The following is a 15706-nucleotide window of genomic DNA, read 5'->3' on the forward strand; positions in this document are numbered from 1 at the left end:
TAGCAAGATTTTCTCTAACTTTACCCTCTCCAGAATCCCTCGAGCAGCGCTATCACTAGAGGAGCGCATGTTTCCCACCCACTCTGGGTTGACGGCGGTCTACAGTGTGAGTGATCTCACACACATGTAATGTACATACATAGACAAGTCCTGAGGCCAGAAACATACTTTTAGTGAATATGTGTGGTCCTATTGTACATAGGTTCTTTTGTCATTATTAATATAAGCAGTTGATATATATATGTCTGTCTGAGCTAGATATATACTAGATATATACATGTTGACAGTTTAACTAGTTTTGAATAATTTGCATTAGCAAGATTTTCCTCAGACTGCTGTTGACCTAAAATAGACCATTTATCAATATATTTAACATCGCTCACATTCCAAAATTGAAATATTTGTTATATAAATTAATATATTATACCTGTTTATTTATATATACCTGTTTATTTATATGCCCACTGTCATTCAGAAGTCTAGGCTTGGCAAGAATTTTTGTAGCGTTTTTGAAAAAAATATTTTTTTCCTGCTAAGGCTGCATATATTTAAAAAATAGAGCAAAGGCTGCTTTATTGTGAACTAAATTAGAAACTGTGCCATTTATTTGAAATATATATATATTTTTTGTAACATAAATGTTACTTTTTAAATTGATGCATTCTTAACACATTTCTTGAAAAAATTAAAAGAATAATTATTTAAATAAAACAATATAAAATATGCAAATGGCAACAATAAAGAATAAACTGCAGACCAGGGGAATATACAACATTGTTATGTATAACTGAAAGGAGCTTGTAAATGTTGTGTAAATGTTGTTTGCTGTCCTTCCACAGGTATCCAGACACCCTGGTCCTCCATACCCAGGTCACGACCTCAGCAAAACTCACCCTAATTTGGCAGGCACCCCTCCCGGCCATTCCCCAGCCCTCTCTCAGGTATCGGTCCCTGCCGCCGCCTCGTACCGCATCCTAAAGGGCTGGGAGACAGGTGGAGGGGTGAGTACCAACACCCTACACAACAGTCTACAATTTTAGGCTTATTCACCTGATATTTTATCTTTTAAGAAAGAGGGGAACTCATTACATTTTGGTGTTGCCATGTTTTTTTGGGTCACCTTATTTTGTACCAGAAATGAGTTATGTGCTTTGCTTTAGTGGGGTCTGAATTAACTGTGACATTTAGACTTGTGTACTACATTTAGACAGCTGATGTTTTGGCACACACACACACACACACTCGCAATACAGAGTGCTGTGGTTTTGTGTTATGAGTGATTTTTGCTCTGCTCTCCTCACCATGGTTACCACCAGCCTGAAGGAACACTGTCGCTATTTTATAAATAGTGTTTCCAGCCGACACAGGTGCTGTAATGATCACACCACTTTCACACACACACGCACACACTGGGCAGATATATACACACTCCACAGACACTATTATATAAACTATTTAGCTGTGGATTGATTGGAGGTTAATGCATTCACCTGGGTTTTGTCTGACAAAGAAATGAAGTCAGTATGCACACACTCAGATAATGATGAGTTCTTACTATTTTGAATCCTGCGCCGTGAATGGAAACTATATATCATGCTTCAAAAGGAAATTGCGTAACCTTTCCGCTGTCTATGATTCACTTCTTAGCCTCCGTACAACCCAGCTCAGAATGCAGGCTCCGCCCCTCTGGTGTACTCGCCACAGACGCAGCCAATGAACGTACAGCCGCAAACTCGGCCGGTAAGCACTGCACTTTTTTTGGCGCAAAGAAAACCAAAATTATTTTATAACAATGTCCTTACTACTTTTCTGCATGGCCTTGAACATGCAGTTGCACTGATGTATATACAGGGTCATAAATCGTTCCTCAAATCATTTTAATATGCTGATTTGCTGCTCAAGAAACACTATTTTTTTAATCATTTTTTGGTACTCGGAAACCGTGGTACATTTTTGTTCATCATTCTTTGACGAATATAACGTTTAAAAGAAAAGCTCTTATTTGAAATTGAAATCGTTTGCAACATTATAAAGTATTCATTCCTTTAAAATTTCACTCTTACACCAGACTTTTGAAAGATACCACACATAATTTGGCTTGCTTCATTAATATATTAAAAAAAGTTAAAATTAGGAGTGTTACCGTGAGATTGTTCCTGATAAGTGGGCTTATCCTTTAAGTGTCTGGATTTGCTCTTGCTGTTCTTGTTTCATTTGTAATGGAAATGCAAAGTTATCCAAGGTGAATCATCTCTTATCCTCACTGTCTCGCCATTCTTTCTCTTCCTTTCTTGCTCCTGATGCTGCCATCTCTATTAGTTCGTGACGGGGCCTCGGCCGACCCACCATCAGGTAAATCCCACAGACAATTCTTTTTTTTTTTTGCCATTTATAATTTATGATATTATTGTATGTGTAATATAAATACTTACAATACACCTACTGTATTCAGTTTACTACAAATCCTCATAAAGTAATAGCTCAACCATTGAGTTTGGTGATGCAGTGTGGTGCAGAAATCTTCAGTTTTATGAACCATTATGACTAGAGATGTATTCATATTACATATTCATGTGTTAGCTCGACTGTGTAACAAGCTCCCCGTCCTTGAGAAGCAGACACTAGAAGTATCTCCTCTGACTCATCCGTTTCTTGTCTTTTCTGGAGGAGCGTCTAAATGATGGTGTTTTGTATTCATGTTATCTGATGAGCAGATGTGCGATGAAGACTGATGCTGATTGCTAATGCTTGTCACCTTTCATAAGATGAAATACTTCAGTGTGTTACTTTCCTGAGTAGAAATATTGATGTACCTGTTTAGAAGAACTGGGCTTAATTCGTAACTGAATGCATTCAGAGGACATTAAGATCATTAGAATGGAAGTTGCTTTGGGCAGCTTTACACTTGTCTGTACATGCATGAGAGTGTGTGTTCCAGATATTCTTTCTGCTGTGCTTTGGTGTTTCATTACAAGGAGAAACTTGTTTGTCATTTGTTGCTTATGATTTGTTTATGCGTTTTGCATCAGAACGCATCTGACCTGTAAGGAAAGTTTTGTGACTTTCTGCCCCAACCTGCCACACATCTCTCTCTCTTTCCAGTGGCTTAAATTTATTTGCACCAGAATTAAAATCACAGGAAAAAACAAGATTTGCAGTACGATACTGACGCAAACTATAAGGAAAGCCTTAAGGTGTGGTCACATTAGCAAACCTTTGGCGGGATTGCTGCAAGAGCTCTTTTGTTCATTGTCAAGTGTAGCAATTAATGAAGTCACTTTCAAATCAAGCGGATTTCTATTAGTGAACATGACGGATTCATGTGACCAACTTTTTCGCGATCACACAAAACTCCTGATAATGTGGATTCCTATTGAGATGACTGGATTTCGTCTGTGAAATTTTGCCGAGCAGTTGTGAAAATGCCACCACACCTTGAGTGTTAAGGTGCTGTCAATCGGTGAATTTTTGCAGACAAAACCAGCCACTATCAGGAATTTTCCCATGCATACGTATTTTGCAGTGGGTTCAGAATCAGAAAAATTACTTATGTGTGTGATGTTTCATGTATTGCTACATTATGGACAATATACAGTGGACCTTTTGTGCCTTAATACTTTTGTAAAAAAAAAAAAACATAATAATGTACAGCAGTCTGTGAAGGATTCAACTTATGGAACAGCACTTGTCTATGTAATGTGCAGCAGTGAAAGAAGCTTTGACATCTGTGCTGATGTTAATAGAGCTGAGTTAAGGTTTCATTTTCCCCCTGTGGCTGTGGCAAGTCCCAGCTCGCTTCCAGTGCAGCAGACTGGGTAAAACTGATGCCTACCGGCCATTAGAAAACAAACAGAAATAGGAGAGAGTGGAAAGGGAGTGACACACACACACAGAGCAGAGGTTGGAATAGTTGGCCAGTGTCGAATGTTGGTCAGAGGAAGAGAAATGAAGAACATATAGGTCAGAGCCTCTGTGGTGCCTGATGAAAGATTCTAGCACTTGCGATAAAATATATTTATATATTAATTTTAATATATAGATAGATAGATATATATTGAATATATTTTAATTCAGTGACTTGTTTTAAAGAAATAAATACTTTAGTTCAGTAAGGCTGCATTAAATTGATCAAAAGTTACAATAAAGACTAAAGTGTTCTAAATTAATGCTTTTCTTTTCAAACTTTCTATTTATCAAAAAATAAAAGAATAACTACAATTTGAGCAGCACAACTGTTTGAATCACTGATAATAATAACTGTTTCTTGAGTGGCAAACCAACCAGCATATCAGAGTGATTTCTGGAAACAGGAGAAATGATACTGGAACTTCAGCTAAAATATATTCACATAGAACAGTTATTTTAAATTATAATAATATTTCTCAGTATTTCTGTTTTACTGTGTTTTTGCTCAAATAATCCACCCTTGGCCTCATTAAAGGGATAGTTCACCGCAAAATGATAATTCTGTCATTAATTACTCACCCCCATGCTGTTCAAAACCCAAGACTTTCATTCATTTTCAGAACACAAATGAACATATTTTGTACGAAATCCGAGAGCTTTCTGACCCTATATAGATAGCAACGCAATTATTATGCCATAATTACTTCATAAAATTACAGTTGAACCACTGATTCTGCATGGACTGTTTCTACAGTCTCTCATGCCCTTTTTTTCAGGCACTCTTGCTCTTTTTCTCTCTCTTTCTGCCATTCAGATACATGCATTCATTCTTATCTCCATCCCTTACAAACACACAGACACCAAGTCTCTGCTTCCATCCCTCCCTGGCATTTCCACACTCACACACTATCTCTCTTTACCACACACACTTGAATGGCATTGCGACAGTAGTTTAGCACAGAGTGGTCTTTGCCCCAGTCTGCGCTCGATCCCCTCGGCCTGAATGAGTCACAGTGAGAGGAAGTCACTCATTACACACACACACAAGCAATGTTTGTTCTCCAGTGGTGGTCTTCTGTTTCTTTTCTTTCTTGTTTCCTTTGTCAGGTCTCTGTTTACACCTTTCACCCGAAGGTCTATAAACCAATTTTTATGACAGTTTAAAAAATGTATATTTTATGAAGTATTAAATACTGGATAAATACCCAACCTCACAGTGAGTTAAATAGTCATTTTAGTAGCAAAATGTGATTTATTCTAGGTTTTGTGGGACAGGTTCTGTATATAAAAAAATAAAGTAAATTTTTGGTTTTAAAAGTTTTTTGGTTTTAAAAGTCGTTTTGTAGGGTACAAAGTGAAACCCAGCTTGGGTCAGTCTTTTATTTTCTGTGTATTTAACGAAATCAACTAATCCAGTTCTTCTTGAGCTTTTTGATAGTCAGTCATGAACACAACTCAAGACTCTCAAAATCATTTTTATTGGAGGACTGACAGTCTGACAGAGTGAGCACAGACAGTAACATGTAGTCTCCGTTCTGCTCTCAGACATGAGCGGATCTGTTCTGTGGTGTTAAATCACTTTTCAGCCTCCCATCAAGGAGCATCCGCTGCGTTTATTGTTCTTGTCTCTACACACACTTGTGGCTTTGGGAAATCTCTCAGAGGTTTGTTTAATGATAGACTTAGATTATTCTGAACCATAATGTTGGCTGTTTATGGGTGTACCTGAGCCTGAGTATCCACAAAATTATTAGACAGCAGGATTGTTTTCAACTCTGATAGGAAATGTTTGTTGACCATCAGATAAGCATATTAGAAAGATTTCTAAAGGACGGATGTGAAACAAAAGACTGGAGTAATGGCTACTGAAAATTCTACTTCACAATCACAAGAATAAATGACACTTAAATTTAAAATGACAAAAAATGTAAATATATTAAATAAAACATATAGCCATGGCCAAAATGATGGGCCGTGACATCAATTTGTTTTGCAATGTTTGCTGCGTATTTGTCGATTAAGTTTCCACATTTCTATGTTATTCTGAAAAACAACAATAAGCATATCTTAAGGCTTTTATTGGCAAAAAAATTAAATAATGAGTCAATATTTACATTGTTGACCCTTGTTCTTCATAACCTCTGCAATTCGCTCTGGCCTGCTGGATATTAGCTTCTGGGCCAAATCCTGGCTGATGGCGATCCATTCTTGCCTAATTAGTTCTCTGTGTTGATCACAATTTGTGGGCTTCGGCTTGTCCACTCGCCTTTTGAGGACTGACCACAGGTTCTCTATGTGATTGAGATCCGGGGAGTTGCCTGGCCACGCATCCAAAATGTCAATGTTATGATCTTCGAGACACTTCTTTATCACTCTTGCTGTGTGAAAATGCACAGATCAAGTCGCTCTTACAGGACGTTTTGATATCATTCTTTATTCATGGCAGTGTTTTCGTGCAGAATTATGAGAGCGCCTGCTCCCTTGGTTGAAAAGCAACCCCACACATGGATGGTCTCAGGATGCATTATTGTTGGCACATCACAGGACTCATGGTAGCGTTCACCTTTTCTTCTCTGAACAGCTAATTTTTCAGATGTCCCAAACAGTTGGAAGGAAGTTTCATCAGAGAAAATAACTTTGCACCAGTCTTCTGCTGTCCAATCCTCGTACTTCCTGAAGAATTTCAGTCTGTCCTTGAGATTTTTCTTGGAGAGATGTAGCTTCTTTGCTACTCTTCTTGACAACAGGCTGTTGTCCAAAAGTCTTGGCCTCAATGTGCGTGCAGATGCTCTCACACCAACCTGCTGCCATTCATGAGCAAGCTCTGCACTGCTGGAGACTCGATTCTGTAGCTGACTCCTCAGGAGGAGATGGTCCTGGTGCTTGATGGATAATCTGGGACATCCTGAAGACTTCTTCACTGCAGTCAAACCTCTCTCCTTGAAGTTCTTGATGATCCAGGAAATGGTTCTTTCAGATGCAATATTCTTTGTAGCAATTTCTTTGCATGTGAGGCCAATTTAATACAAAGTGATTGTGGCTGCATGTGTTTGTTTGGAAGTAACCATTGCTAACAAGAATACAATGATCCGAAGCGCTTCTTCCTTCCTATTATAGCAATCAGTCTGCTCTTACAATCTAATTAGTATGATAATGATTTTACCTGACTAGTACTAAATCACACTTACACATGTGCTGCAATGTGAATGAACACCACAACAGCTTAGGCTGCAAACTTTACAAAACACAACATTTATGTCACTGCCAAAACTTTTGGCCATGACTGTATATTCAGAAATATATAGAAAATATATTCAGATAGAAAACAATTATTTTTTACTACAATACTAGCACTTAATATTATTTTTTATTTAAAATCCTGAAAAAAGAGGAATGGAATTGGATGGAATAATCTTCTAAGCATGGCTGTAATAATCAAGGTTTTAGTCTGATGGATTTTTTATTTAATTGGAATCCAGCATTTTGTTGAACCTGTTTTCTACTGGAACTATTTACTAAAGCAATCATCTGTCTGTTGTGACAGACATCCATGAATGAATAGCGCACCAATAATCTGCAGTAGACAATAGAAAATAATGTCCTTTAATTTCTCCACTAGGGCTTTCAAATAAACTTGAACATTGTTCACAACAGACAACCTGAAGTTTCAACAGTAGATGCAATGACATTTATTGTTAAAGGTGCTGAATTTGTACATTTATGCTGCATCGATGGATTTGGTTTTAAATAGAAGGAAGTAAGAAATGGCATTTCTCAGAGAGCCTTTTACTAAAGCAAAACATAATAATTATTTTAAAGTCTGAATAAGCCAAAAATAATTGTCAAATGTCATAAAATGTATTCATTCCACACACAAAAAACAACAAGTAAATAGGCACAATAAAATGTCTAAATATATTACAATCTGTCCTTTACAACTATAATGTTTTTTTCTTACAAACATTTTAAGGGATTGAAAATTTCTCCTAATGGAAGAGTCAACCACACAAAACGACAGACATTCAGATTTGATTAATCCCATCTATGAGAAAAACTGCATATGGTGTGTGTTTTTAGTATGTGTAGGATCTGGTAGAGAGAGGGAGAAAGAGAGAGAGAGAAAGGGAGAGGGAGGTCACCTCTTGCTCCAGTGCTGCCCGGCTGCTAGCGCCCACTGACTGGGTTTACTGAGGTAATATTTGCTGTGCGGAGTGAGAGAGAGAAAGAGAAATAGAGAGAAAGCGGGGGAGGAAGGGATGGGGGAGGGGACGACTCCTCCAGCAGGCATGCAGTATTCTCCCGATGAATAAACCGTTGTGCCAAAGCTGTGCCACCACCCTGTTACAGCGGAGAATGAGAATACTGCTCATTTCTCCAGGCTGCTGTGTGTGTGTGTGTGTGTGCGCTCTTATGTTTGTTTCATTGTGTCTATTTGATGAACAGAATTTATATAATTCATCTATGTATGATCACTGCTGTTCCAGTGTCTGAATATCAGATTGTCAATTAACTGCAAATTCAAATGCCTCATGATTTGAATACACTGCCTGACAGACACAGGAGAATGTCCTGAGGTGAACTGACTTGTGTCAACATTCACTGGTTTCTTCTCTCTCTCTATTTCTGCTTAACTCTCATTTCTTTGACTTCCTCCTCAGTTCCTCCACAGGACTCAGTTACAGCCAGCACGGCCTGCCCTTCCTACCAACAACCCCTCCATTCGGCCGGGCTCACAGAACCCAACAGCTACAGTCTATCCCCCCAACCAGGCCATCATGATGACTATGACGCATATGCCCTTTCCTACCCAGACACACCAATACTACATTCCTCAGGTAAAGAGTCAGTCAGTAAACCTGTTAACTGTGAAATCACCAAATATGGATTGTATGTACACAATATATTCAGGGTTCCCACAGTGATGGAGAACAACCCCCACCCCCCCAAAATATCATGAATTTTTGGAAGAGATTTATTCAATGTTTTAACGCAATTTTACCCAATTTGCCATTATATCCGTTTCATTATTTAATTTATTTATAAATATAACCTGAATGGGATGTTTAACACAACTGATCACTTGCTGTCTTTTTATGGCATAAATGAATTAAATTTTAGCTATGGTATTGTGATTTATTTAGATTTGTATACTAGAATTTGTATGGTTCATAATTATTTTTGTAATATATATTACATATATACATTTATTATGTATAAAATATTTTATAGTAAATATGAAATTTTTTAATATGCAACATAATTAAGGAATTTGTAATAAATGTTTAAATGTTTAATTAATGAAATATCCATTAAATATATTTATATTTAATGTTTATATACCAACATTACGTTTTTTTTTAGCATTAGTATTTTGTATAGTAGAATTGAATAGAATCAAAGATCTGAGAATATTAATAAATATATTTTCATGCAATCATACACGTATAAATTTCAATTAAATTCTCCACCTCTTCACTCAGTTTCGTCATAGTGCACCTTATGTGGGACCCCCGCAGCAATATGCCATCCAGCCGCCAGGGTCTGGAACCTTCTACCCCGGACCCGGCCCTGGGGAATACCCAGCTCCTTATGGCAAGTACAGGCCTCTCTACACTTCAGTGTGAGGGTGCTTGCATCACACCCAGCTGCTTTGTGTTAGCTCCAGGTAGTTTAGTGTGTCTCTGATTAACTAACTGAGAAATGACCCCGTTTACAGAAAGTGATTGACTCAGGCTGTTTAGATCTCATGTGAAAGCAGCTCACACAGCGACGTGACTCACTTTTTTGATTTCTTTTCCAACAACAGCTGCCGGGCCGCCATATTACACGGGCCAGACAGTGTACCCTCCCTCTCCACCCATCATAGTGCCTGCACCACTGCCACCTCCACCAAGCAAGCGTGAAAAGAAACCAGTGAGTACCTGAAGCCTCGTTTTAGAAACGCAGAGGGATCCACTTAGTTTTCAATTCATTTTAGACTGATAAGGCTTGGATTTAATCCCAAGGCTGGAAGACCCACGATTAAAAGTGATATTCATCAAGTATTAGTTTTAGCCTGGTATGGCCTTGGCTTTTTGTGTAATTATGTCATCCTAGTCTATTAAATTTCCAGAATTTAAGATGAAGAGTAAGTATTGATTTTTTCCAGGAATGTAGTCAATGTATGTGCCATGCAACTGCTGACATATTTGGAACAGACTGTTTGATATGGTGGTTTTGTTGCATGCTGGGAGGTTGGCATAGCCGAAGTGTTTTATCCCATGCCAAAGTGAGAATTAAGCCAGTTAGAAATCATCCAGCCTCCTGTAAAACGCCACATACATTTTAAAATGCATCATGGGAAGTAACTCTTTAGTATTGGGGTTTACTGATGGGATCTAGAAAAATGGAACCCAGTAGACACATTTAAAAGGCTGGAGTTGGGTAACATGTTTTAATATTTTTGAAAGAAGTTTAAAAAATTATCAAAAATGCAGTAAAACATTAATGTTTGAAATATTATTACAATTTAAAGAAACTGTTTTCCATTTACTATTTCTAAAATCACATGATTCTTCAGAAATTATTCTTAATCACACTGATTTGATGCTTACGAAAAAAAAAAGCATCAAATCAAATCTCTTTTTTTTTTTTACTGACCTCAAACTTTTGATTGGTGGTTTAATAAAGGAATGTAAAGGGGGAATGTTTTCAGCGAACGATGACTTAAAATATAGTTGGTACTGAAGTACTGGTACTTCTGACAACCCTCTAGGGAACTGCGATTGACCCCGGATGCTTTAGTGATTTATTTGTTGTTTTGCACAATTGTTCTCCCAGATTCGGATCCGAGACCCCAACCAGGGTGGAAAAGACATCACAGAGGAAATAATGTTTGGAAGCCGAAATCCTACTCCTCCTGCAGGGCACCCGGCCTCCACCTTAACCCCACCTGTAGGACGGCCCTCCTCAACACCAACCCCACCCACGGGACACCTGTCCTCCACACCCACCCCTCCACAGGCAAGAAATACATATTGTCCATTACCTCCACAAAATGGCATCACTTCAAACAGGGGCAGGTGTAGTCTGAGCTAAAATTACAAGTAATTTATTAGGAAAGTGATTTATCAGGTGCCAGAATTTGTTCTTTCTCAGTTATTTATACTTGAAGTAATTATTCACTTCAATGGAGTGCAGTGCTTAATGCATTTAACACAAGTTCATGCGTCATGTGAGTGTTTAACACGTCTTTAATAATTAGCACCATTTTAAGCTCTCACTACTCATTACCATTGGGTCCTTGGCTCAGCTGTTTTAAGCTTACCTGTCTAATGCTATTTTCCAGACATGTATAGCCACCCACTACACCCCCCCCCCCCCCTCTCTCTCTCTGGCACACAGGGTGTTCATGGATTAGTTCTAGCTCACACAGTCTGCCTCCAATCTAATCCTTATGAACACACTGAGAGCGTTAGGCTGTTGGCTGCACCATTATATGTTTATGTATATTTTGGGCTATTGACAATCCACAAAAAGTGAATCGATAAAGTGTGTCAACAAGCAGCAAAATGTTTCAGCAGAAGTGTGAATGACAGTGACTACCACAATGCAGTTCCTCTCGACCTTAACCAGCACTAATTAATTTTACAAAAATATAATATGGCAGTCACATATGATGTCAGATGCTAACACCTTTAATGTATACACCGTGGCATTGAAGGATTACCATATATGTGACACTAGACCACAAAACCAGTCATAAGTAGCACGGGTATATTTGTAGCAATAGCCAAAAATTCCATGAAGATATTTAGTAAATTTCCTACCGTAAATATATAATTTTTTTTTTAGCAATATACAGTGCTAAGGACTTCATTTAAAGGTGTTAGCATCGGACATCATATGTGACTGCCATATTATATTTCTGTAAAAGTAATTAGTAATCTTTAAAGGTGATTTTCTCAATATTTAGATTTTTTTTGCACCCTCAGATTCCAGATTTTCAAATGGTAATAATCTCGGCCAAAAATAGTCCTATCTTCAATATCAAAAATTGACCCGTATGACCGGTTTTGTGGTCCAGGGTCACATATACCATGATATTCATATGATAAGCCAAAGTACTTTTAAAAAAATGCAATGGTAGTACCAAGGTTTATGTCAAAATAAAATACAAATAAAAAAATGATATTGCCATGATACCTGTCAAAAAAAAATCTGAAATTACCATGTCCAAAAAGCATGGTATTATTATGGTACCCATCCATGTAAAACATCTGATTTTACCCTGTTTATTGTATTGAGTTCTGTTAAGACAATGTATTAACATGGTACCTGTTCAAAAAAATGCACCCTTATCATGTCCAAAAACATGGTAATATCGTGGTATCTGGCCAAAGAAACATGCTTATCTTGCAATGACCATGGTACCATGTTCAAAAAACATGGTATTACTATGATTCATGCAAAAATGTCCCAAAACATTGTATTGCCATTACTATGCATAGTAATTTATCATTTATCATATCTTCCCATACTTTTTCTGGGCCACAATAAGCTAGGCTGTGGGCTAGGCTTTATGCTGATAGTCAAAGTTCAGGCTATGCGATGGGTGACTGATGTGGCTGCATTTTTCTTTCTCTCTTTTTCACCCTAAAACAGCCAAGCAACTGTCAGACCCCTGAACAAACAACATGTGTCAACCCACCTCAGAGACTCTCAGAAAGCCCTCCGCCAGTGGATGGCAAACCTAGTTTGGGTAAAACTCCAGACCCAACCCACTTTTATTGATAACATTTGTCTCCTAAGGTCATACCTTTTATTAATGTTTTGACTCTGTCTTTGCTCTTGACCTTTATAGATGACAGGCCAAAAATGGAGTCTGGTCCTATAAAGCCTGTATCTCCTGGGCCTAGGCCTTCAGATTCCACTTTAGAGAAAGGAGATGCCCCAAGTCTTCCATTATTAGCTTCTTCTTCTCCAGAGATGGCCTCTGATTTTCCCACTCATCCTTCAAGTGGATGCATTAAACTAACTGCTTCGGGAGAACTGGAATTGATTTCTCCGTCAGCTACCAAGGCTCAAACACATCTGGTTAATTCTGGTGGGGACTCTATTCCTGAAACTTCTCTCAGACTTTCTGCTTCGCCCTCAACGTCCCTCAAAGTGGTAAATGGCCTTGCAGAGTCTCCATCTTATTTATCAAGCTACGAAGAACCTGAGGTCCAGGAAGCCCTAAAGATATCATTGTCCTGCGAGGTTCAGCTGCCAACCCAGGGTACGTCATCCACGGAGGAGTCCAGTCAGGAAGTTCCAGTGGCCTTGGAGGAGCTCCAGACAAAGCACCTCCCTTCTCTAGCTGTACATGTGCCCTTGATCCCAACCGTACAGGCCTCTTCAAGCACCTCCTGCACCACTACTGTCCTTGGACCACCACCTGGTTTGGCACCACTTCTGCAGCCAGTTGTCCTTGAGGTGCCAGAGCAAAGCAAGTCCTCAGACAATGTCCAAATAAAGGTTCAGGATGCTTCAGAATCACAAACTCAGAACAACTCTAGAAAGTTCATACCCTCAGGTAATTGTTCTTGACATGATTGTGTTATAAATCAGGCAAAATTAAAAGTTTCTAATTGCATTGTCCTTTTTGTCATATCTCAAGCAGTTTCTGTTGTACCAAAGTCTTGGAAGAAACCAAATGAAGATGTTCTGATGGCGGAAACGAAAGAAAATGAGGTGAGATATTATTCTTAACAAAAAAAGAAGTAAATGAAAATTTTGTATTATTTAAATAAAAATAACATGCAGTACCTGGGAAAACTCAAAAAAAAAAATTGTTTTGTTTTGGATTTTCATTGCTCAAAAAAAAATCTAAATTATTTTTGTATTTTTCAAATTACTTTTTATTTTATTATTATTAATTATTTATTAATTATTTATTTATTTAGATTTTTTGGTTCATAGAATAAGGCCTACAAAAAACAAACCTAAATAAACCTTTACAGTCCTTCTGGATTAAACATGAAAATGTGAAATGTGTTGATAAATGTAATGTTTTTTTATAATATTAAATTATTAAATAATAAAACCTGTAAAATAAAATCTAAATGAACAGACTGATTTTTTTTTAAATAAATAAATAGAACTAACAATAATAGTGTTAGTAACAATTCTGTTTGTCTTACCAGTTTAGTTTTCTGTGGGTTTCACTGTGGGTTATTATTACATTATAATAACGGTGGAAAAGGGATATTGGGATGTTGGAAAAGGGAGAATTGCAAAATCCCTCCACATAGCATAACAGATTAATGACATTGTTATCATTGCACAAACCTCTATGCAGTCATTCATCTCACATAACAGCTCCAGGCCCTTGTGTAATGCTGCTTTTCTTCGCGTCACATTAGGAAGAGACCTCAAAGGACAGCTCTGCTGGTGATGAGGTCTTAGAACCAACCTTAGGGACCTACAGCAGCTCATTTACAGTGCCTGAGCTCCAGGAGAAGCTCTCAGAGGAGAATGGTGAGACTGAAACAGAGCCTTTCAGGAATGGGGTGGAGACAGAGAGCACTGACAGTGGCGTTACACTTGGGGACAGCAGGGGCTCCATGTGTTCACCTACTCCACTCATACCGGAAGGTAAGACTTCCAACAGGAACTAAATTAAGTTCTGATCTTTTAACTTTAGTGAAGATTAGGAGTGTAACAATACATGTATTTGTACCAAAGATGTGTTTACCGAACAAATAGGCTACAGCATTGTCTTAACCACTGCATGACTGGAACTTGATTAGAAACTTCCAGTTTAATTTATTGTTACTTTTATGAAATCTCATCTTTCAAATTCTGACCATTTTTTCAGGAAATCCAAACAATGCATGCTGTTTTGGTGCTCTTTGATGTGGCAAGACAGATCGCTATATAAACGCCTTTTAATGTGAAATAAACGTGAATGAATGTCTCTTGACGCAATCACTCAATCATTGTTTTAACCATGGGAAGACGTCAGTGAAACGCTCGTACATCACAGCATTTCATTTACCTCTGGCGAGTCATCAGTGTCGACAGCTTGTTTGTTCGCTAGAGAGATTATGTCTAGAGAAAAGCATTTTGCTAAATATTGGGCTACTTACTCATTATATTTTAATTTACTTTTTGGTGATGTCTTAATTATTTAATGCATGTTTAATTAAATCTGTTATGAAACAAGTTGAAATAGCCACTGTGTAAATTAATATATTTCAACAACAAATAGGCTAGAAATTTTCTAATTTAGAAGTTAATTTAAAAACTCCATTATGTACAATTTACTTGATTTTTTTTATTTTATTTTTTAAGTTGAGTGTTGATTATTATATTTAAAGGTTTGGGCTCTGACGATAATTGTAACCCTAGTTAACCTTATATGTAAAAGGGCTCCCTATTTATAGCACAATTTAAGGTAGATTTTTATCGTTAAGAAAATTGTAATATGAACTTTAATAGTAATATGGCCATTTGTTCAGTAAACCATTGTTTAATTATAATAATAATAAAAAAGCTATTTTATGTATAGTTTCCTCCCTGCTGTACCGAAATCATACAGAACCGAAATAAAAACTGAGGTACAATCCAAACCGTTATGTTTATGTATCATTACACCCCTAGTGTAGATACGTATTTCTTTCGTTCACTGGAGATCAAATTCATCCTGTTTGTTAAATAGCCATTAGACTTTGGTTTACAGCACAGAAATGTCATTTTTAGGTGAATTATCTGATTTATTACTCACCTTCATGTTGTTCCAATTACTTAAGACCTTCGTTAATTTTTGGAGCACAAA

General features: G+C 37.5%; 1 protein-coding gene across 3 annotated transcripts in view; it reads left to right on the forward strand.

The window, feature by feature from the left end:
• LOC113111103 (eukaryotic translation initiation factor 4 gamma 3-like) overlaps nt 1-15706 on the forward strand; it is a 41356-nt gene that overhangs the window by 11316 nt on the left and 14334 nt on the right. Inside the window, exons 2-13 of one of the 3 annotated variants that reach the window (XM_026275568.1) lie at nt 34-106; nt 840-1001; nt 1648-1740; nt 2320-2352; nt 8565-8741; nt 9387-9498; nt 9713-9819; nt 10717-10908; nt 12550-12646; nt 12749-13462; nt 13547-13620; nt 14292-14523. In XM_026275568.1, the coding sequence (XP_026131353.1) occupies nt 34-106; nt 840-1001; nt 1648-1740; nt 2320-2352; nt 8565-8741; nt 9387-9498; nt 9713-9819; nt 10717-10908; nt 12550-12646; nt 12749-13462; nt 13547-13620; nt 14292-14523 (2066 nt within the window). The remainder of the gene's footprint in view (nt 1-33; nt 107-839; nt 1002-1647; nt 1741-2319; nt 2353-8564; nt 8742-9386; nt 9499-9712; nt 9820-10716; nt 10909-12549; nt 12647-12748; nt 13463-13546; nt 13621-14291; nt 14524-15706) is intronic. The other 2 variants (XM_026275569.1, XM_026275570.1) reach the window with 2 other exon arrangements.

This window comes from Carassius auratus, chromosome 11, assembly GCF_003368295.1.
Source record: "Carassius auratus strain Wakin chromosome 11, ASM336829v1, whole genome shotgun sequence".
NCBI classification, from domain to species: Eukaryota; Metazoa; Chordata; class Actinopteri; order Cypriniformes; family Cyprinidae; genus Carassius; species Carassius auratus.